At 41.6% G+C, this 22,388-nt stretch overlaps 1 protein-coding gene across 15 annotated transcripts in view; it reads left to right on the top strand.

Moving 5' to 3' along the window:
- EHBP1 (EH domain binding protein 1) overlaps positions 1-22,388 on the top strand; it is a 199,395-nt gene that overhangs the window by 32,690 nt on the left and 144,317 nt on the right. For all 15 annotated transcript variants that reach the window (XM_072927669.1, XM_041714846.2, XM_041714844.2 and 12 more), the window contains exons 4-5: positions 2,746-2,841; positions 11,678-11,731. In XM_072927669.1, coding sequence (XP_072783770.1) covers positions 2,746-2,841; positions 11,678-11,731 — 150 coding nt within the window. The remainder of the gene's footprint in view (positions 1-2,745; positions 2,842-11,677; positions 11,732-22,388) is intronic.

The raw sequence follows: 22,388 nt of genomic DNA, 5'->3' as shown, positions 1-22,388 counted from the left end.
AATTGCAAAGCTGACTGCCTGGATTGGAACTGTGTTTAAAGAGAAAAATGGATAGCTTGAAGTGCCCATGCAAGTTCTGCAGGTTCATCTCCACTGCCTCTCCTGAAGAGATTTGCTCCTCTCCCTGTCATCAGCTTTGTGCCAGAGCAGTGCCATAGGTTGGACAATGTCATTCACAGCTCTGCTCTATTTATAGGCTATTTCAGCAGCCCCTCCTGTAGCTCCTGTTTCCAGATTTAAAAGAGCTTTCATGCTATGTTGTCTTCTCTCATTTTCTACTGGCAGAAAAAAGGAAGTGTTGCCTTTTGCTTTGAAATGCAGCAGAGCACTTCTGCTTCTCTTTCCAGGCTGTTGGCTCCCATCCCTCAGATCTGGAGACGAGTCAGGCAAGGGCAGGGCTGTGGGTGAGGCTCCTGCTGCTGGAAGTCACTTCTGCCTAGCTGCCCTTGCCAAGGCTTCCAAGACAATGGGAGATGGCTGGTGAAGACCAGGAGCAATTGGGGAAGAAGTGGGTCTAAAGGCACAACCACCCATGGAAAAGGAGTTAAGGGGAGGATTAGGGTGGAAATGTATTGTGCAGCTGCAGCACCTCGCCTTGGCTGAGCCCTGACAGCGAGCAACCTGATCCAGCTCCAAGTCAAGGCTTGCAGCCTGGGAGCTGAAAAGGTTTTTTGATAGAGGCCAGATGTAACTTAAAGAAACTGCAGCACAGAGGTGCCTGCCATGGGAAATGTTGCATTAGAATAACACTTTGCATCTTTGCTTTCCCCTTTCCGTTTCTCCTTCCCAACAACCCAGACAGTCCTTTTGATGTTATCTTTCTCTGCCATGCTGTTTGTGTGATACAGTGTTTGTTTTTCAAAGCCAGAGGAGGACTTAATAACATTCATGATCACAGAACAGCTTTGCTTTAAAAGCTCATTAGTTAGAGCTTGTCTCCTGGTTGTTGCTTTCAGTGACAGAAAAACATATATATCCCAGTGTGTTTATTGTGTCTCTCTGACTTTCCTATCGGGAGGAAATGCTGATAAAGGACTTGAAGTGAAGTGTTGACTGCACCAGTGAATGCTCATTTTCTAGGTTTTTTTTTAATAGATGGAACAAGTGATCCTAAACTGAGCAGGCTGGCAGTGCCTGGACATTGGACAGCAAAAGTTTGACATAATTGTCAGTATTGGCCAAAACCAGCAGGAAAGCACAGGTTTCAGACACACCATGAGTGCCAATTATTTTTGTGTGAACTGGTACCTGGAAAGAGGATGTTGTGCCCCTTTGGAGGAGAAGTTATTGATTTTACAATATGCTACCAGGGGCAGATGAGCTTGTGCCTCTGGATCACTGCCTCGTGTCTGCTGGAGATCTCTGTGGGCACGCTGGGGGCTGCAGGTTCTGTGGGGCAGGGACACAAACTGCAGCTCCAGTGTCTGTGGTAGTAATGACATCTCCTGTGGTGTGTTTTGCTGCTCACAAATACATTTTCTTGCAAAATATGTAAGTTTTGTTTGTGTTATTTAGTATTTTTTGCTCATTTATTCAGAAAATGTATCCAGGCCCTCTTTAGAATGATGAGATTAGACTGAAATTGGTGGAGTAAAACCAGTAGAAATTTGGTTATTTCAAGTTGCTCTTATTTTAAAATTCCCTATTTTTAGATGCTCCAAGTTGCTACTCTGCAAGCACAAAGCATGGACACCCACTGAAAAATCAGATCTAATTAGACATCTTTGGGAGCTGAGGTTTCAAGCAGAACACCAAAGAGAAAAAAATTTGTGATAAAACCATAAAACCAACGGAGAGCTGGCAACATTTGGCACTCCCTACTGTGCACACTGGCAGAGAGCTGCTGCCTCTGTAAGGCTGGGACTGCTTCTCCACCTTTGTCTTTCCCACTCTGGTACAGCAAAGTCATCCTTAAAGTTGCCCAGGTTACCTTAGAGTCCCAGAGAACCTGAGTAACAGTCCTGCTAACCTTATTAAAGCAAAAATATGTTCTAATAGCCAGCCTGAATCTGAAGTTCTGAGTGTTGGAGTATAAAATTGCAATGAGTGATGCTCTAGAATAATTAAAAAGGAAAAAAAAAGCCAAGTTAATTGTAAAGTCTTTCCTGATAAAACTTCCAGATGTTTCTAGTAACACCCTGGCTCCATAGCTTACAATTGTGCAGCAGCATCCTTCTCTCATTTGTCTTACAGCAACATGAAATAGATTAAGTTGAGCTTGGAAAAGGTTCTCAGCTTATTTAACTGTTGGGTTTATTGTTATCTTTTCTAGGTGTAGGTACTCCAGCATATTAATTCTTAAAAACTTAAATGTTTTAGTAGCACTATAAATCATTGTTTTCACTTTTTTTTCCCTCAAGTAAAATTTATTGCTCCATTTATGTGTAAATGTGATTAGACCTGCACTATGTGTTGTACACAAGGTAAAGCTTAGCTTGCTACAGAAGTTCTGACCCTACAGCCTTAATTTTTGCAAGGCTCTGAGTGTCCTGACTATGTACTAAAAAAGCTCAGTTTAGGATCTTGTGAGGAACAGCTTTGTTTCAAGTCTGCTAGTGGTCTGAGTTTCCTTACTGTCATTCTTAATTGTGTCCTTTGAAGTGTTCAGCAGAGTCATGGGTTTAAGGATGTGACCTTTTTGGAGTCAGTGATATGTTACTTTTACTTGCATGCCCTGGGTCCTGTGGGAGTCGAGTCAGCACTTCTAGAATGGCTTTAAACAACTGGGTATTTTTCTTCCTTCAGGCACACAGCTGGCAGCCTGGAATCAAGAACCCATACCGTGGGTTGGTGGTGTGGCCTGTACCTGAAAATGTTGAAATTACTGTGACTCTCTTCAAGGTATGTTTTTTTTCTTTTTAAAGCATAATCTTTACTATTTCCTAAACAACACATGAAAAATTCTGTCTGGAAATGCCAGATTATAGTCACAAGGTCTAATCTTGCTGGTTTTATGTCATTAACTGCACAGCCTTATGTGCTCAGTTCAAATCTGGGTGAGAGGGATGGTGTGTTCCCTGCCAAAGCTGACTTGTGTGTTCAGTTAACACACTGAAATACCCACTGAGCTGATTATGGCGAGGCCCTGGCACAGAGTCCAGCACATGTGTAACTGTGCACGTAGTACATGTGTAAGGGCTTGGCATGGGTCACAGCCTGGTGGGTTTTCTGTAAATTCTGGAAGGCAGAAGTTGTCACAGCACAGTCATTTCTACACTTCCTTGTTCAGTTTCAGAGTTTGGCTGCAACAGCACCCAGCTCCTCATTTCCCATTATTGACAATGCCACACAAACATCACAGCACTGGTGTGATTGCACCTGTAAGAGAGGATGTGCAGCATTTGATCAGTACAGAGAATTATAAGATTTTACAGGGAAATTCTTTATTTTTTGTATTGCATTTATTCTGCTGAAAAAAATAAGCTTATTTGTGTATCTGTGAAGCAGGAGGAGGAAGTGATAGCTATGCTAGAACTTATTTCCCAAATATCATTGGGCAAGGCCCAAAGATAAACAATGCAGCTTTGCATGTGTGGCAGTGTAGGAGGCTGAAGATTTCTGGGATTTTCATTCCATAGTTCTTCCTCGTTCTTTACTCTGGTGTCTTCATCTACATTCTGGATGTTTTATTTCTAGCTGCTCCCTTTGCAGCTGAGGGCAACAGTAACATACTTCTTTCTAATTAGTAATATTTGTATTTCTTTGTCTTGGGGACTTTCCTGAGCTTGGAGTTGGCTTCTGGTTAGCCTTAGAATGGGAATTCATTACTTGGTTCATTAAACCTAAAAAAAGAGGGTTGTCTTCCCCCCCACCCCCCCAGTCCTTTTTTTAAAATTCCTGCCTTTGGGATTGCTCATGAGCACAAACTTACCAGGTTGACAGCAATCATAAACTATCATAAACTTCTCTTCTTAGCATACGTGTAGTCTTCAACTGAGATTCAAAAGTTTACTACCAAAACTTGTTTGCTTCAAGGACCTCTTCTTGGAGAGGTCCTTACTTGGAGAGGTTCTACTCTTCTACTAAGAAACTTGTCAGCCTTGTGTGGCAATGCCACGTGTCTGTACAATCTGAACATGCAGCACTGTAAATGTTGCTTGATATTTCAACATTTAAAGTGAAGCAGAAATGTACAGAAATCTTGATTGTCATTGTGATGTTATGTGAAGGATGAGAAATAAAGTTTCTCTTGGGTGCAGCTCTGTGGTACTGTGGCTTTGGAGTGAAGGTGTCTTCCAGCCTTCTCTTGCCATCCCATCTTTTTATTTACACTTGTACTGCTTCAGGGTTTTTTACATAGAACAACACAGCAGCCTTGTTAGTTGTGTAACTGAGACTGAGGGAAGGATTATCTAGTGAGGGATGGAAGGGCCTCTGGAGCCAGTGTCAGGTATTACAAAAGCTTAATTTTACCCAGCACTAATTCTGCATGCAGATCTGTTCACTGGACTTCTTCCTCCCCCCCAGAAATGAGCCTGCCTGTGACGGAATTGGGCTGGAGGAGAGGTAGGAGTGTGAATAATCACAGCAGCTGTGCTTTCTGTAAGTGGTACCCCTGCTCTCCAGGGCAATGAGCATTTATAGTCAAATATTGAGAACCATCACACTGTCAGGCAGCTCTTACTGAAAAACCTTCTCTGATTGATCCTCCAGCTGTTCTGACAGGAGTGCCTGTGAGTGCCAAACGCCCTTGTTCTCTGCAAGGGAATGCACGTGTGGCACACAGAGCTTGTTGAACAAGCCGTGTGATGCCCCAGGAGTGCTGTAGTGTGTGAGACCTGCTGCCTGAGCCAGCTGTGAGGGGCAGGGGATTGCAGGCAGAAGATGGTGTTGGCCCAGCCCCGATGGCTTTGCTGGCTCTGTGGTGCTCCAGCTGCAGCGCAGGACACGTCCCAGCACCCACAGAGCTGGCACTTCTGTCGCTGGTAGGTTCTGGGCACAGGCAGTCCAGAACTGGCTGTCACACAGCTGCTGCACTGTCTGGGCAGCCCAGGAGCAGAGGGAAGGGAAGTATGTGATGGCACTCTGCAGCCACCTTGCTGGGAGCTGGCTTGGAACTTGGCTGTTCCTATTGTTCCCTGCTCTAGAAGAAAGGGGACAAAAAGACTGAAAACAGTAAAGCTCAGAGAAAGAGGCTGCTCATCTTGCAGTTCTGTAACAAGCCTTTTTGGAGGCAGTTCCTGCAAAGGAGGGTGGTTCCTGAAGGTTTGGCACTCTGCAGTGTGTGCACTCAGCCTGGCTTGTTTAACACACAGGAGCTGCTCGCTGGCACTGCCAGCCCAGAGGCTCAGGGAGCTGCTGCCTCCCTGTCCAGCCTGGCAGAGGCAGGGCTGGGAGCTGGCTGCAGCCACAGGGCTGTGCAGCAGTCACAGATAACAGATGAGTGCAGTGCTGCTGTTGGGAATGGAAGGAGTGGGCTCCAGACAGACAGCTATGTGTTGTGGGAAGTGATTCACGCTGTAGTGGCAGCGCATTCGTAAGTGGCTGCTGAAATGTGCTGCTGGTAGGATTAGGAGATAAGTCAGGGTTTCAAGTGCTGATGAGAATGTTAAGAGTCTTCTCTCCTGTAGTCAGTCCTGGACACTTGAGAGCTGGCTAAGCAAAGTCCGTGTGTTCAGTCAACAGATGAGATATTCTGCATTATCTGCACAGCCCTACTTTGGGTGTTACCTTGCTTACAACAACATGTTTGTAATTCTTGCACAAGCAAAGTACTGAAGAGATTACAGCCTTCATTTATAAAACTTTAATTTCAAGTAAATGTAAGCCTTTTTTGTTTGTTTGTTTCAATTAATTCCAGGCTGCTGGTAAAATTTCATCATGCCCTGGAGTCATGTGGGGAAAAGAATCATATGGATATATTGATTCAGCTTCCCTTGACTAGTTGTAGCTCCTGCCCATCCAGCCACTGAAGTGCTAATTACATAAAAAGTTCCATCTGTTCTGAAAGTTTAACTTCTTCCTTTGCTGAGCTCCACACTGATATTTAGTTATGCCTTGGGGTTTTTTCAGCCAAGCTGGGGAGAAAGAAACATCGTGAAACAATAAGCCTATTGTGCAAAATCCATAATTTGTAGTGCTTTCATGGAAATATTCACAAATGCCAGAAAAGCCAGAGCTGAATTCCCACTTTTTTTTTGTTACCATGGTTGTGCTCCAGAAGTTAATTTTTTAGAGTCCCTGAATTAGCAAAGTTTAACTACCACATATGGAAACTTGTACAGTTTTCTGTGGGTTTATATACAAACACAAATCTTTATCTGAGAGAGATTTTAAACCAGGAACTTTCAATGCCAAGCAAGCTCAATGCTTTTAGTAAAGCTAAATGAACATCAGTTGTACTGTGAGGATTTAAATTGCAACATCATTATTTTCTAGCTTAAAAGCAGAGTGCCTTCCTGTCCAAAAATGTTTGTTCTTCAGGAGTAAGCATGGACTTTGCTTCATTGGATTACACAGAACACTTGTTTTGTCAGTAATGTACGTGGTTTATCACACCAATGTACCATTGCAACAGCAATGACCATTACCAACTCTTAATTCCAAGGTTTGAAAAAGACATTTTTAAAGGCATAGCTTTCTAAGCACACAAAAAATATTTATGACTAAAATAAGAATGAAATAGATGATCAAGACATACTTGTGTAGTTGAAAGTATTGCTGTCCCCATACGTTACTCAGAAAAAATCCTTATCATTCTTCTTGAAAGCCCAAGTTGATCATGCTTTGATTTTATAGAATAAAATCCTGCCACGCTGTAGCAGGAGCACTGCACCAAAGCCAATGTGTTATCTCAGGGAGGAAAAAAAAGAGCACCAAAACCTCTTCATAAAGACATTTCTCAGAAGTAAAGACCAAGTTCAGTTCAGAGCATACTTATTTTGCCTTAGGAGGGAGCAGGGGCTTGACCAGAACTATGGAGAATACTCCATGGGAGTGAAAACCTGTTCCAGAGGCAAGGTGTTGTGTGTCAGATAGAAATATCATAAGCTTGGGGAAGTAAGCACATTTGCATATAAAAAAATTAAATGGTTAAAAACTTAAAGGATTAGTGGGGGACTAATTTTTAAAAAATATTGAAAAAAAAAAAGGACATTCAGTGCTTGTTGCCTTTCTAGCCCAGAGGCTTTACCAGGAAGTGTGAGCTTGGTGTGGGGACGCACAGGGATGTTCCTGCCGCTCTCCTCAGGGCTCCCTGCTCTTGGCAGCATCAATTAAAGCTGATCACAGCTGTATGTGATTTTCTAGACTAATCAGACCTCCCTAATCGGCATTGAAAGCAACAGGAATTGGGTCAAATTTGGAGTCTTGTGCAGTTTCAGGCAGGCGAGTACAAAAGCTGAGGACAGATGCTGGAGAACCCGGAGCATCTGCTGCAGGTCAGTGATGAGGGGAGATCACACACCCTGTCAGTGCTTGATGTGATTCCCTGTGACAGTCCCTAAGCAGTTATTCCCCAGGAAGAAAGGCTGAAGATTAAGGCTGCTATGAAGTGATCTAATTGAAAGACAAGCTTCAAAAAGCAGGAACGCTCAGGGAGGAGGCGTGGGGAAGGAAGGGAGGAAGGGACTAACAGTCTGAAGATCTTCCCTACCCACTCTGCCTGCTGGTTAGGAAATGCAACAGTCCCCTGATATAGCCTTTGTTCCTATTACAAGAAATACAAAAGTAAATCTGAATATAACCTGAATTATTGGAGAAGGTTTACCTTTCTTCAGTCATCTGAAACCACCTTGTACTCTGCAGGAAGGATCTAGTCCTTGGCAAGAATGGGTTCATGATGGACTGATCAACAGAGAACAGAAAAATGTGTCTGACGTGTCCTTTGCTCTTCCCAAGCCCAGAAGAGTTGACTTTTTGGGTAGTTGTCATGTGGATGGGCAGAATGGTGTCACAGAAAGAAGCCAAGGGGTGGGATTGCAATGAAAAGCTAATGTCCTGTCTCTTGCAGGACAATTCCCTACTATTTGCTTCTTACCTGAGTATTACTTTTGGCACACTAAGGTCACCTTATGAGACAAAAAGGAGAGGAAAAACAGATGGAGAAAAAGAGCTCTAAAACCTAGTTAAAGCTGCTGAAAGGGAACATCAAACTGAGACGTAAAAATGGGACTCACGTCTCGGTACTAAAAAATGGTTCTTTTTTAACATAGTAAAATGAGGAGGAGCAACAAGCTGTTCAATCCATTTGCCCTAATGCTTACAGTTCTCAATTCATGGTGAACCCATAGTGACTGTTGGACAGAGTGTAGTTCTGCATCTTTGGTACACTGGTGAAACAAATATGCATTAGCAAAAACAAAAAAAAAAATCTCTTGCCAACTCCCCTTATGTTACAGAGAGATGTGAGGCAATTTTCTCCTTTATTTTTTTAGGTAATTTTCATTATCATTTGCTTTTAGGAAGTGGGATTGAGGTCTGTTTATAACTCTTGACTTCAGGTATTCCCAGCTTGTATCTGGGAATACCTAAAGTGTTCTATGAATACCTGCAAGAATACTGTGCTTGCAGGTGAGGTGAGGTTTTGTATGCCCTGGAGTGCTTTCATGGAGTGTTGGAGCATTCCAAAGGCTGCTATAACCATTACTCCTGGAGTTATTCTTCTTTAGAATAGCATTTTCTTTCCTAAAGCACAGTCACTTATGCTATAATCCTCAAATACTAGTTTGCTAGATACATCGTGAGGTTTTTTGTGGGAAGTGAATGGAGAATATGGATTAGCCAGTGAGAGAAGTGTTTGATGTTGTGGGTTTTTTTACTGGTATTTACTCTCTTCAAATCCAAAATAAGATTAAAGATTAGCCAGATTTACAGAAACAACACCTGTTATGGAGACTACATGAGTAAATATTAGCCCCAAATGTAACATGTTGTTTGCAATAGAACCTGTGTTATAACTGTAATCATACAAGTATCTGTTTATGTGACCACGTAATAAAGTTGTAAGTTAATTAGAAATAGGACTCTCTATGCTGCTCCTTAGGCTTCTGATAAAAGCATTTTAGTGGAAGAGTGAAGCCTTATGTGTCTGTTTTGAGAAAATGCTGAGGCTTATGTATATACAATTATTCAGGGTTTTCTCTTTCTGGAGACATTTTAAAACTGACAAAAAAACATGGCTTAAAAAAAAAAATCTGGATTTGCCTTTAGATCTGGAATATCCTACACATATGCAAAGTGTTCATACATCAGCATATTTCATACTCTGAACATTTGGTAAGGCTGTTCATTAGAGAAGTCCTTGAAGCTTTTAAGGGCTGTTTTGGGGCAATACACTGCATTTATCTTCCTGAAGTGTTCACAACTTGCTTTCAAGTGTGTGCTAAAATGTTGAACATTAAGGAGTCTTTGCATTATACAGTGTTATTTTGCTCTGTCAGATGATCAGAAATACTCAGCAGAGCACCTGGTTCTGTAGCCCTCAGAGGTGTGAGTTTTATTGCCCCTGACAGAGAGCTTGATTTGACTTTATAGATTATTGCCTTGAAGAAACAAAACAAGGAATGTTTTGTTTGTTATATGGGGTAAAATGCTGGACCTTGACTTTGGAAGCAGTATAAGGTCAGCCTGCAAACTTGTCCTAATAGCTTTTGTGGGAGTTAGGGGAAAAAATATTGAGCAGGATGAAATATTTAAGAGTTGAGTCACTTATTATGGAGTAGCTTATTAAAACATAAAGTGGTTAATGATCCCATTAAATCTCATTATGTCATTTCATGCTGTATCAAAGGAAGCAATTTTACAGAAAGGTAATTGCCCCAGGTTAACTCTTAAAAATTTTAAGTATTTAATAGCTGGATTACAGAAAGTTAGTTACGTCTTTAGAATTTATATAGTATACCCCAGACCCGAAGGTATCGTGCTTTATTTACATAATGCAGAATTCCAGAAACCTGGTTAATGTGATGGAGATATAATTACATAATCTGATATTTACAAGACATTAATTGGAACATGGAGATACCTCAGTATAATTTTGTATGTATCTACTTGCCCTTCCATCCTTATGGTTAGTGGTACAGCAGGTTTTGACACTCATTTACAGCATTTAAATTAGTTTCTTGAAAAAAAAAAAAAAACTCTTAAAAGATTTATTAATATAAAAAAATGAATCGTCAGTTTTGACCTAAGTTTTTAGCAACATCTTATATTCTTTCACTAAAAGTGTTTTACAGGGGGGGTCACAAGGGAAACCCACTTGGCTGCTTTTTGGAGGAAGGATGCACAGGAGGAGATGGGGTAATATCCTCCTAGAGGTGTTATTGTAGTTCATCCAAAGAGGAGGTTTAATTAAGAGCACACATCCCAAGTGTGCTCTTTTTAAAAAAACAAACAACTCTTCTCTGGTTGTTGGTGCTGTAAGCTCATTACTTACAAAATATTTTGTGTATTCAAAGAGAACTAGTTAAAAAGTGGTACAGTACCTCTCCCCTTGTCTGACTTCAAAGCAAAACTGAAGTGAAACGGGTTAAAGCAAAGACTAAGATAAGGTGAGTCAAGAAGGTTAAATGTGAGGCTTGTAGCATTCTGGAATAAAAATGAGGATGGTACTAATGGATGTAAAGTGGGAGCAAAATATCTTGATGCATTTTGTTAATGTAGAGCAGGAAGATGGAATTTACATGCTTGCTGTAGTGTCAGGACCAGTTGCCAAACAATAGCAAGGAAACTGAGATGCTGAGGGGTCTCAAAAATGATGTTGGGAAATGCTGATGGCATGGAAGTGACATTTATCTCCAAACACCTATAGCATGCAAACATCGGGGCAGAGGAGTGAGTGAGTGTTCTCCTGTACCTAGAAATAATGGAATAGAATTGAGCTATGGCAAAAGCAGCTTTCATGTAAAAAAAAAAAAAAAAGACTCAAGACACATTCTCTTGGTGTGAGGTTCTATTTTGCAGGAGGAGTAGAAGTTTTGCTGCAGTTGTTCAGAACTTGGACTGGATGATTAATTATTAAAAAAAAGTATTTTGTTTAAAGTAGGATCCTTGATAGAGGTTTGAGAGGATCAGCTTAGTGTCTTCACTGTTATTTTGCTTTCAGACAACAACAACACAGACCACTCCAGCAGACTGAAAGCTCATTAAATTTAAAAAAATAAAAATGTGCCAAATATATGAACTTCATTGTTATTTTTCTTCCTGTTAGTGAAAATGTTTTCTGATCCTCCATGTGATATGATAGAAGTGTTTTGAACTCAGGATAAGCATGGAAGAAATCTGCAGTGGAAGGAGGTGCTGTGCTGAAGCTGTGACTTTGGATCTTTGCTTGTGCCCATAGGGTCTGGGTCTGGTGAGGTTGGGGTGTGCATCTTGCCACTCCTGTGGAAGATTTGGATTAGCTGTGTTTATTTGGGAGGTGGAACTTGAGAATTAAAGAGAGATTTTGCTTTTTTTTTTTTCCCCACTGGATGAAAGGAAACTGAATTACAGCTCTTCATCAGCATCAACCTCATATTTGTATTTTTAGGAGTCTCTATTAAATCCTCACTGGCAGTTTTACCCCAACTTGTTCATCATATAGTGGACATGTCACAAAGCCTACATCCTCGCTAAAATATTTCCCTCTGGCATCTTCTGTGGGTAAAATTCAGAGTATATGAAAATCTTGGCTGTTTTGCAGTATCTTGCATCCTTGATTATTTATAAACTCAAATTCTCTGGTTTGTTTTTCTAGGATCCCCACGCTGAAGAGTTTGAAGACAAGGAATGGATGTTTGTCATAGAGAATGTAAGCTGGAATGTTACGGGGTTTTTTATACATATAAGACTTAATAATTTAAAAATATTGAAAGGTGTCCAGATGCTGAAAACATCTTGAATTAAATTTGAGCAGCTGAACCACCATAAGCCCTAGCTCTGTAGTAATGAAGGCTTATTAAAATACCTATTCTGATGTTACAATGGAAATGCAGGAGAGGGGAGTGCTATACTACACTGCTTCTTTCCTTCCCTGTAAGCCTCAGTCTGCTTGCATTGGTTTGCTGTGAGCAGTGGAGAGAACAAGTCAGAGTTGGTCATGACTCACTGTTTTATGGGCTGTGACACATGGTTTGTGTCTGAGCAGGGCAGTGAACAAGTCAGAGCTGGGTTATGAGATCTGGACCTCCCAAAGGCAGCACACCCTTCTGGGGGAGAGCAGGGCTTCGCTGCCCGCCTGTGGTGGTGGGCAATTTGGGGAGGATGGCAGTGAGGAGTGCAGGTCACTCCCTGGGATCCCTCTGCATGCCCTGTGCCCCACAGAAAACCCAAAAGCTGCTCCTGGGAGTGAGTCTCGGCTCCTCCAAGCCAGGAGCTGCCAGCACTTCCCGGGGAGCTGGACAAGCAGCAGCCTTTGCCAGGGGCAGTGTTGACATGGCATGGGACAAGTGCTCCATGAGGCACTTTGTCCCTTCCCCTTCCACCCCGGGGCTGCCTGCCTGGAAAAGGGGAAGCTGCTCTGCCCAGGGTTTGGAAAAGAAACTTCGTCTTCAAATATTGTTTTAAAGGATTGTGGTGTCAAGACAGTGTTTGTTGCTCATTAGTATCGTTTCATTACAGACTGTTTCTCAGTAAGATAATTTTTATATTGCTTTTAAACAGAAAAGAAATTACTCTTCTACCAAGTAGTACCACATAGCACTGAAGCATGGGGAAGCAATGGATTTTGCATTCTAGCCTTTTCTACCTAAAAATGCTTCTTTTTCTTGTCAGTATTGGAAAGTGATTTGAATATCTAATTCTTATCATCAGTAGCTGAACATTTAAAAGGGCTGAAAGCAAAGTTCTTTATTTATACTTTTGTTTTAAATGTCAAGTTTCTATTTTCACCTAGGACACTTGTTAACACAAAACATAGTTTAGTTACTGTTTCCTGGAGTTTCCTTTTCTTTCTCACGTAGTTTATTTTAATCAGGGAAGTCTCTGTCTCCAGTTGTCACCATACAAGTAGCTCTGGATAAAACAATGTCAGTGTGTTTCTCAGCCAGCCCCTCTGGGTATAGCTGGATTTCCTGTGATGTTGCAGATGATTTTTTTCCAGGGTTTTCTATGGGGCATGTAGAGTGAGCTTGTGTCCTGCTTTCTGTAGGTGTCAGTGTATTCCCTGTGGAGGGGCAGCAGACCCTCTGCTGCTCTGTGCCTCACACCTTTGCTGAGCTGTGCAATCTTCTGTTACGTGGGAACTTCTTTACAACTTCACTTGTGCTGTTAGTTCATCTCACAAAAACTGCCAAATACTCACCGGTAGGCAGATGTTTATTCTTTGATTGGAGGATATAGAAGCAGTATCCTCAGAATTATATATGTAATAATTTTACTGCAAAAATTACCGAGAGATAAACTATAAAACTGGCTGCTTTCAGTCACCTTTTTTTTTTTTTTTTTTTTTAAATGCTGGTAGAGCTGGATAAACTCTTTTCCCAGGGTAACAGCTCCACTTAGTGGTGGATGAAAACATGTTCATCGGTTCGAGCAAGTCCCAGATGTTCCAGTGGCTGGCTGACACTCCAGAGCCTGTCAGAAACAGGGCAGCCAGGCAGGCAGGAGGTTTTTCTCCTCACTCCTTAAATTATAGGCAGTGACCTTCTTCGGGCATAAAGTGTATTTTGCCTGGTTTTACAACAATGTATTTGTTGCTAACCTGGCAAGACCAGGTCACCTTTGGGAAGCACAGGGACATGCAGAGTCCTTTGGGACCTTTTCTGTTTTGTCTGGGGATGTTTTCTGTGCTGCTAGGCTGCCGGGCTTCCCTTCCTCTTTGGTCAGCAACACTCAGAACACAAAATACTGAAGTCTGAAGAGCTTAGGGGTATGCTTTAATTGTGAAGCTATGTGAATTCTGCTAGAAATTTTGAGTTTGTTTCTTTTTCTTAATTAGCATTAAAAGTCAGTCTCCAAAATAATGTTGTTATGCTTCACTGTGGCTGGACAAATACCAGGTAGAAGAGATATACAGCTGCAGTTTGATGCATTTGCAGGCAGATGCTGCCAAATTCCAAACAAGTTTATTCTGTACTTTCAGAGGGATTTTTTAAGTAATGATGAAATGATCTGTGCAAAGAAGCCATGCTGTAAATGAAAAGGAAACAAGATACTTGTTTTTTGTAGTTATTTTGTTGTTTGGGTTAAATGTACATTACTTCATGACCTTGATTATTGTAGATTTTTTTCTGGCTGTGTTTTTATTGCCCTAGTCACTCTGCATTTGTATTCTAGTAGGTGAACTTTGTCATCTACTGTATGTATAATCCATAAATAGTTTGATCATAGAGCGGTTTCTTACCATTTAAATCTTGGTATTCACTTTCCATCTGCCTTTTCTATGTATTTATCTCCTTCACAGCTGTGTTCTGTGCATATTTACTGATAACTTTCTTGTCTCTAATTTAATCTCTCTTTAACCACATTCTGTGTAATTGATTATCTGCTTTTACTTCATGAGGCAGGAGGGAGGAGAGGAGGTTTAAATTGGTCCAAAGATGTGGAAGCTTTCACTGGGTCTATGTACAAGAACTTTGTCTCAAATAAAAGTATCTGAAGGAATGGAAAAAATGTCATTTCGCTTCCTAGCATGCTCAAAGCATGGAAAAAGTACATAAGAACATCGTGAAGATAAACTATAATGTTTACTTGTTTGCTGGCAGTTTTGTAGACAGTTACTTCCTACATTCTCAATGAAGCTTAAAATCATGGAATGTTTTCTGAGTTGAAACTGCACAGACTATGAAACAAGTTGTCAAAAATATTTTTGAGCCCATGTTTGTGTGTCTAATAGCATAGTAATAGTAATATTTTCCAAAGTTCCTAGTAGGCTTCTCTATCTTCTCACCTGTGCTTATGTTTCACTGTTGTCCACAGGTCATTCCCAGGGCTCAGTCCGGTGGTGAGCAAGCCCTTTCCAGTAGGAAATTCTGACAATAATTGCTGTTGTTCCTGACACAAGCTGTAGCCCTCTTTTTATGTGGCAGGCCTATTAAAACTTGGTCTTTGCTAATTCCAGACCTACTGATTCGGCAGAAGAATGGAGAAACATGCCCCACCTGTTGAAGCTTTGCTCGTACATTCCTGTGAGTTGGAGCTGGAGGCAGCCTCGCCTGTCTTGTACTGTTGCCCCAAGGCAGCATAATTCCAGACAAACACTTGCCTAAACAGTTTTACAAAAAAATTTAAGGTGGGCTCTCTGCAGCATTGCCAGTCAGCCTCTTCCAATGCTCCATTGGCCTTGTGGGGACTCATTCTGGCCCAGATCTTTGCTGATACACTTCAGGGTGCTCTTGGTTGTCTTAGCAATTACAGCTCTGGAGAACAGAGCCTGCTCCCTCCTTCTCACCTCTGCCCAGTAATGTGACAGTGGTTACATGTGGGATTTCACTTCCCCTGATTGCATTAGCAGGTCATTAGCGTTCTCTTTCCACGATTCATTTATGGAGTGCTCAGTGCCTGCTCTGCTCCTGCTGCCCGTGGCTTTCAGGAGCTTTCAGGAGCTGGCTGTGCCCAGCTCTGCCTGCACTCTGTCCCTGCCTGGGGAAGCATCCAGGCAGGATTTCCAGGCTGTCCTTATACTGAGAGTTAGGAAACTGCACTGACTTCTGCATCTGTCCTTTTGAGAGAGTCTTCCAAAAGGCTTTGGTGCCTTTTTACACACTACATTAGACACTGTTTTCTAATGATCCCTTTTTGAATAGACCCACTGAAACTTCTGGAATGAGGAAAAAAAGGAATCTAGAGTTTGCTGTTCATGCTGGCCTTCAGGGAAGAGTTACAAAGAGTAACGAGTTTAAGCTGAAAAATGAGATCTGACTTCCTTCTGTCTGTGGCTCTTGTGTAGTTACAGGGACCCCAGCCCAGAAAGAGTTCTGAATTGGCTTCCACTCAAATATCAGCAAAGCCTCAAAATAAAAGAAATATTAGAAAACATTACAGAGCAATGGGCATAATCAGCTTCATTTTATTGGTACCTGTGTGTTTTTTGTAGTTATCATCCCCCAGTTCACCCTTCCCCCCGTTGCCTCTGAAATTCTGGATCATGGTTGCTCATGATGATTTCTCATTTTGAATGCCCTGGAGCATGTTTTACCACTCACAGGTTTGGGGAGATTATTTCTCTCTCTTGAAATGCCTGGCATGACATCACTAATAAAGGTGATAAAATAAGGTGAAAGTAATGGGAAAGAGAGGGCAGGTGGTGGGACATAGAAATTAATTTCATTCTAGTCTTAAAGGAGACCAATTTTAAATGTGATACAATAAAATGAGGTGTTAGCAAAAAGTTATGTTTTCATCAGATACAGCTCTGAATATGTTGTTTTCCAGAAGAATCTTTTAGAGAAATAACTCATTTGAATAGGCGCAGTAATTAGCCCAGAATTTTGGGAAAAGCATGCATTTTTACTGGGTGGTTGGATATGTTTTACTACTGTAACTCTATATTTAACTCTGCAAGGGCAAGTTTTGCCCTACATCTGAATGAAAGCCCAAGTCTGATCTTCCCACCTGTTTCTGGAAATAGATGTTGGGGAGCAAATGCCAGCCTAACATAGGGAATTGAAATTCTCAGTACTGCCGATGCCATTTGCTGGTAGAAACTGGGGGGAAAGACTGACATAGGAACAGGATGAATTCCTTACTTGCTGATCAGTTTCTATATCAGAATTTATTGCAATATCTTGGGTATCTCTTCTAGTGCATCTTTGTACCATGTGAGAGCTCAAGTTTAAATTGGCTATTTCCTAAACAGTAGTAAAAGCCTCTTGATGCATTTTTGTTTTATTGCATGAAGTAATTTTTCGCTTAAAATAATAATTGATTGGATTAGCTTTTTTTCTGAATTAAATGTCTGCATTTAATATATTTAGAATAGCTTATAGTTCAGACATGCTTTCCTGGTCCTTTAATTCCCCTGTCATATTCTGCTGTGTGTGATTATGTGAACTGTGACTAGCTGCCTGTGTAAATTAGGCTGAGTATTCTGGTTTAGATATAGCTAGGAATTAAATGCTGCTTTGTCAGCTGTCTTGTTCAGCTTTAAATGTAATAGAGATTCAGAAAACCTGTTTCACTTTTAGTTTTTGCTTACATTAAATATTTAGCACTTTGTTCTAGTTGAGAAATCTCTGAGATTAGGCCTTTGGAGCAAAACTTGCAGAAATTGTTGTCTTGATTGGCTGCTCTGGTTGTAAAGGAACCAAGGGTAGGAAATCTTTCTTGGAGGCCTGATCCTGTGCTTTTCCAGTAATACATTGTTGTTCCTTCTGTGCTCCAGGATGGCCTTTCTGGATAATTTTAACCAGAAAGGAGTAGGAGAGAGGCTTCTGCACAGAGGGGATCACTCTGCTTTGGGGTGTCTGAGGATGGGTGACCCCTCTCTGTGTCCACACTGACCCTGCAGGAGTCCCTTACTTACAATCCCCTTGGATTTGGCATCTTCTCTGAAAAGTACAGAAGAGAGTGGAAGTGGATTGCACACTTGAGTTCTGCTGGAGAAGTTCTACACCAGATGCTGTAGGACAAGTAAACTACCACTTGTATTTAGGGCTAGTGTGAAAGACTGGGGTTTCTTCCCCTCTACATGGCCCAGTACAATGGGGAGGCACCAGCAGCCCTGGTTCCAGGCAGGCATTGTGAGGGCAAGAGCTCCATAAACCTTTTTGAACATCACAGTTAATTAATTGATATTTTGACCTGCAGACACTCCTGTATCCCCAGGCAAAGCCTGTTAGTGTTCACTTAGGACATACAAATTACTGTCTGCAATGTGTTTTCCTTCTGACCAAAACAAGACTGTGCCCAGATCACCTGGAACTAGGGCCACTTTGAATCCTTTCTGACATTAATACATAATAACCTATTAAAGCAGAGATGAGAGATGACAAAAATCTTATTTAAATAAGAATTTTAGAGAAATTGCTGAAACAACTCCTAAGATCTAATTAACTTCTTACACTTTTAATAGCTTTTTTAATCCTGAATGAGTGTGAAATATGAGTCCATCGATGTCTTCTCTGCTGTTTCTTTTTCAAAAATTGTTACGAAAATTTTCTTTTGGCATTCAATCTTCATCTCCTAAATGAAATACAGGGCCCAAACTGTGCTTTAAATAGTGTTGCTTCTAATGCTGTGTTAATAGCTGCACTAAGTGCATCTATATCAAATATAATTTGACAGATGCTATGGCAATTTTAAAAACTGTATTGCAGTATTTTGGCTTAACATTTTCTGGTGAAGGAGACATCTAATTTTCTGATATTTCTGCTACAGTTACATGGAAGGATCCTGCAAGTGGCAGTGGGAAAGAGGAGGCCCTTGGGCTCTGGGCAGAGCATCCCGGGTGTGAGGCTCTGCCTTTGTGTCTCACAAAGTGTGGTACACGAACATACATGGCAACATTTGATTTATACAGTTATTACTGATTCACAGCAGTAAAGTACAACTGTTTTCTAAATTGCTTAGGACCATTTTGTGTGGGTGTTTGAGGGGAGGCTATTTCCTGCTAGAAGAATCTGTCTCCTATAGCCAAGTTGTACAAGGCAGTGATTGGAGTTCTATCAGTGATGTCCTTTGCCAGCTGGAGGGGGGAAGCTGATAAACAAGGCAGACAGCTTTGGAAACAAACCTCTAATACTACATTAGGCATGTTTAAAAGCAGCAGTGTGTTTCAGCCACTCTTAGCACATGTTTATTCATAGGAAATCAGCAGTAAAACACACTGGCCAGCGTGTGCAAGAGTCTGCATGAGGTCGTTTCTCTTTCAGACATCAAATACATGAGAGTGTCTTGGTAATTGTTTTACAGTGGGGTTCTAATCATACTCCAGGCATAAGCTGAGCCAAGCAACTTGCCTTTTAATAGAAAAGTGTTTGCCTTTTAATAGAAAAGTGTTGGCTTTTAAGCTTGTTCAGCTTGCCACATTTTTTCTGGTTTTCCGTGTCTGAGTGTGTTTTTGCATCTCCATGCAGTCACGGCTGTGTGTTTGCTCCTGATGCAGTTCTGAATATCATTATGTAAAATACCACTGTCTGGGGCAGCATTAGGATGGATAAATTTCATTTTTGACCTGGTAGCTGTGCAGTGTTAAAACATCAGCATATGCTGCTGCCATGTAGTACAAAATATTCGGTATGGAAAATGGGAAAAATGGCAGTGCATTTAATGAAAAATATTTTTGATATAAGTCACCTTCAAAGGCAGATAATCTGGGAGTCAAATTGAATATTTTGGTTGATTTGAGATAATACCTTCCAATTGCATGTGCTCAAGGTACGGAAATACGTGTCAAAAAAAAGAATCAAAATATCCATTATTGTGTAAAATGTAGCTCTGCATTAAGTAACTGGATAGGATTGTACATGCAAGCAGTTGTAGTTTAACTGAGAACATATTATTTAAAAATAGTGGCCAGCAGCAGAAGACTAGCCAGCTGACAGGAAAATAAGAGAGTTCTGTCCTCCTGAAAACCCTTGTTATTAGGGAAACCATCTGGCAGTGTAATAGCTCTGAGTGTTATTTCTTTCAGCCTCTTATCTTTGGTTGTTAGCTGTCTTAATAGAGTTTAATATAATAGAAATTAATTGACCTCCATAACTTAATTGATGCCATTTCATTCATTTCCCTCCCAGCATATTCCTCATTCTGAATTGATGCTACACCATCACATTGTGTTTTTTCCTGTGAAGTTTCTCCTTTCTTATTGTTTTGCATTATCAATATTTGAGCTAAATGGCTTCTTGAATCTTGACAGGCAGTAGAAACAAACCTTTTCTGGTTTAGCTTAAGTATGGTGGCAACCTGAGTCTTGGCTGGAAAGATTGCCTGAATAAAATGGTAATGAATAAGTTGCTGTAAAGGGCATTTTGTAACTTATCAGTGCTTTCTCTGTTTACACATACTAGCATAAATATAAGAATAAACTGAATATTTGCCAAATGTATGACTCATACAGAGTTGTGTCCCTGAACTCAAAGGTTGCTGTTCTGAGCACAGTGGACTGTATGGACAGTGGCCAGGACAGGGTTAATTTTGCAGTCTGGAGGGAAACAGGAGGATGATTTTCCCCAGCTTCTCACTCCTTTTTCCTCCTCCAGGCCTGTTCCAGCTTTTGAGAATTTTGTGTTTCCCTTGGGCGCTAAGGAAAGCGTTGAGTTGTTGCTGTGTCTGCTGTGACTCCTCAGGGCTGTCCACACCAGCAGAGTCAGGAGGGAGATTTGTGGGCAGGTCATTCATAGATCTGCCCCAAGGGTGGGCAGTCGTGAGTGCCATGGAGTGTGGGAGGAAAATGGGCCAGTATTTGGGGAAATTCTCTGCTCAGATGGTTTGGAAGTTCACCCCTGAACAACAAGGGGACCCTGGTAACGTGACAGAATATTTCCAAGGAGAATGCTGTGGCAACTCCAGAGAGAAGCAACTTATTGCAGTGTGCTGGGTCCTGGCTGCTCTTCAGCAGACACAGTTCAAGACTGAACAGCACCCTCAGGAGGAGGAGGAGGAAGTCAGACCTACAGGCAGGTCTTAAAGCTTTCCTCCCTAAAGCAAAACAATTCCATGAAACAGTCTCCAGTCAAAGGAAGGCACAGCACAAAATTCAAAAAATACATACAATAATTACCAAACCAGAAGTGATGTTGAAAATAATGTGAAGAATTGTCTCCTATTTTTTATCTATAAAGTAGATCCCTGGAATGAAAATTAGTTACTTAATCTTTTTTTTCCTGTTGAAAAGTGAGAAATTATTTGAAATGTGAGATTTGGTAGTGCTTTCCACTTTTGAGTGCTAAATGAATTCTGAAAAGAACACAAAAAGAACATAGAAATCAGCTACCATCAGAAAAGGAGAAGTCCAAGATGCAAGACATGGCTAATGACAGTGGCAAGGGGAGACCAGGGGAGACTGGATGGTCAGGCACTGTGGGCAGCAGGGAGAACAAGGCACTCCAGCTTTTTATACTTTGGAGCCAAACCCTTCCAGAAATGAAGAGGATTGTGTCTGTCTTCATCAATTACATTCAAATCATATTTTCTTGGCATTTTTATTGCAACTGCAAGATGGAAGGTGTTGTTTTAAGTGACAGCTGAATTGCTGGAAGTCATGCTGTGGATGGACGTGATCTCAGAAGACACATCTGGGTAACTTTTAGTCTCATCCCTACCATGCAGAGCTGTTCTGTGTCCCATGGCATGTGCAAAGTTTTTTCCCTGTAGTAGCAAAATTATCACAGTTTTTAGAAACACACCACTCTTTTTTGCTGGGGGGAAATATCTATCTTGGTGCACTGAAAAGTGAGAAGAAGGAAGCTGAGGGAGGGAATTCTGCCACTCTTGTCAGTTCTGGAGAGGCCTCATCTGGAGTGCTGTGTCCACTTCTGGGCCCCTGTGTACAAGAGAGTCCTGGAGTGAATCCACAGGAGGGCTCTGGGGATGTTCTGTGGGCTGGAACATCTCAGTTATGAGGGAGGCTGAGGGAGCTGGGCCTGTTCAGGCTGAAGAAGAGTGTGAGGGGTTCTTACCAACATAGATCAGTATTTGGAGGAGGGTGTCAAGAGGATGGAGTCAGGCTCCTCTTGGTAGTGTCAAGCAATAGGGTGAGAGGCAACAAGCAAAAACTGGAACAAAGGAAGCTCTATCTGAACATGAGGAGGAAAAGCTTTACTGTGATTGTGGCTAAGTGCTAGAAAGGTTGCCCAGAGCGGTGGTGGAGTCTCCCTCACTGGAGATGGACATCCGTCTGGACAATGTCCTGAGTAACATGCTCTGAGGGGACCCTGCTTGAACAGTGAGCTTGGACTAGACAATCCCAGCTATGGTCCTTCCCCAGCTTGCCCGTTTGGTGAATCTGTGATTCTTTGAAAGTGGCTTTACTTGGTTTGTGGCTGGTTGGTTTTGTACCTGTCAGGCAGAGATGAGTTGGAGTAACAGGCTGTGGTTTAGGGCTGATGGTATGTGGCGATACAGTACCTGTATGGAAAGGCCAGTTGTGTGGGTGGGATGGAATGCTTGTGCTGAAGAATGGTCTGTCAGGGCACAGTTGCTTCAAATTGCTGAGTAATGCTGAAGATATTCATCACTATCATTGAAGAGCTCTCACATTGTCCTCAGTTTCAGGGTGAGTAGGGATTCACAATCTTTAATGCAGTTTGATTTGAAACTGGGTATGGTGGCACAAGAAACTGTGTTTATTCTCCCCATCTTGTGTGAAACCCCCCACTCTGTGACACCCTTCTTGTCCCGCTGCTAGCTGGAAAGCTTTTGGTGGTTAAGAGTGGTCTCCCCTGGTGCACGGTGATGAGCAACATGATGGCAGAAATTCTGAAGCCTGCTGATCCAGACTGGAGAGAAACAGAAGCATCTTCTGCATGGTGGTGCCAGCAGGATTCTGGCACCTAATTCTAAGGCTGGACCTTAGAATTTGAAAGGAA

Source organism: Taeniopygia guttata, chromosome 3, assembly GCF_048771995.1.
Source record: "Taeniopygia guttata chromosome 3, bTaeGut7.mat, whole genome shotgun sequence".
Taxonomy (NCBI): Eukaryota; Metazoa; Chordata; class Aves; order Passeriformes; family Estrildidae; genus Taeniopygia; species Taeniopygia guttata.
The sequence above is the reverse complement of the archived record's forward strand: the minus strand, read 5'-3'. Positions and strand labels throughout refer to the sequence as shown.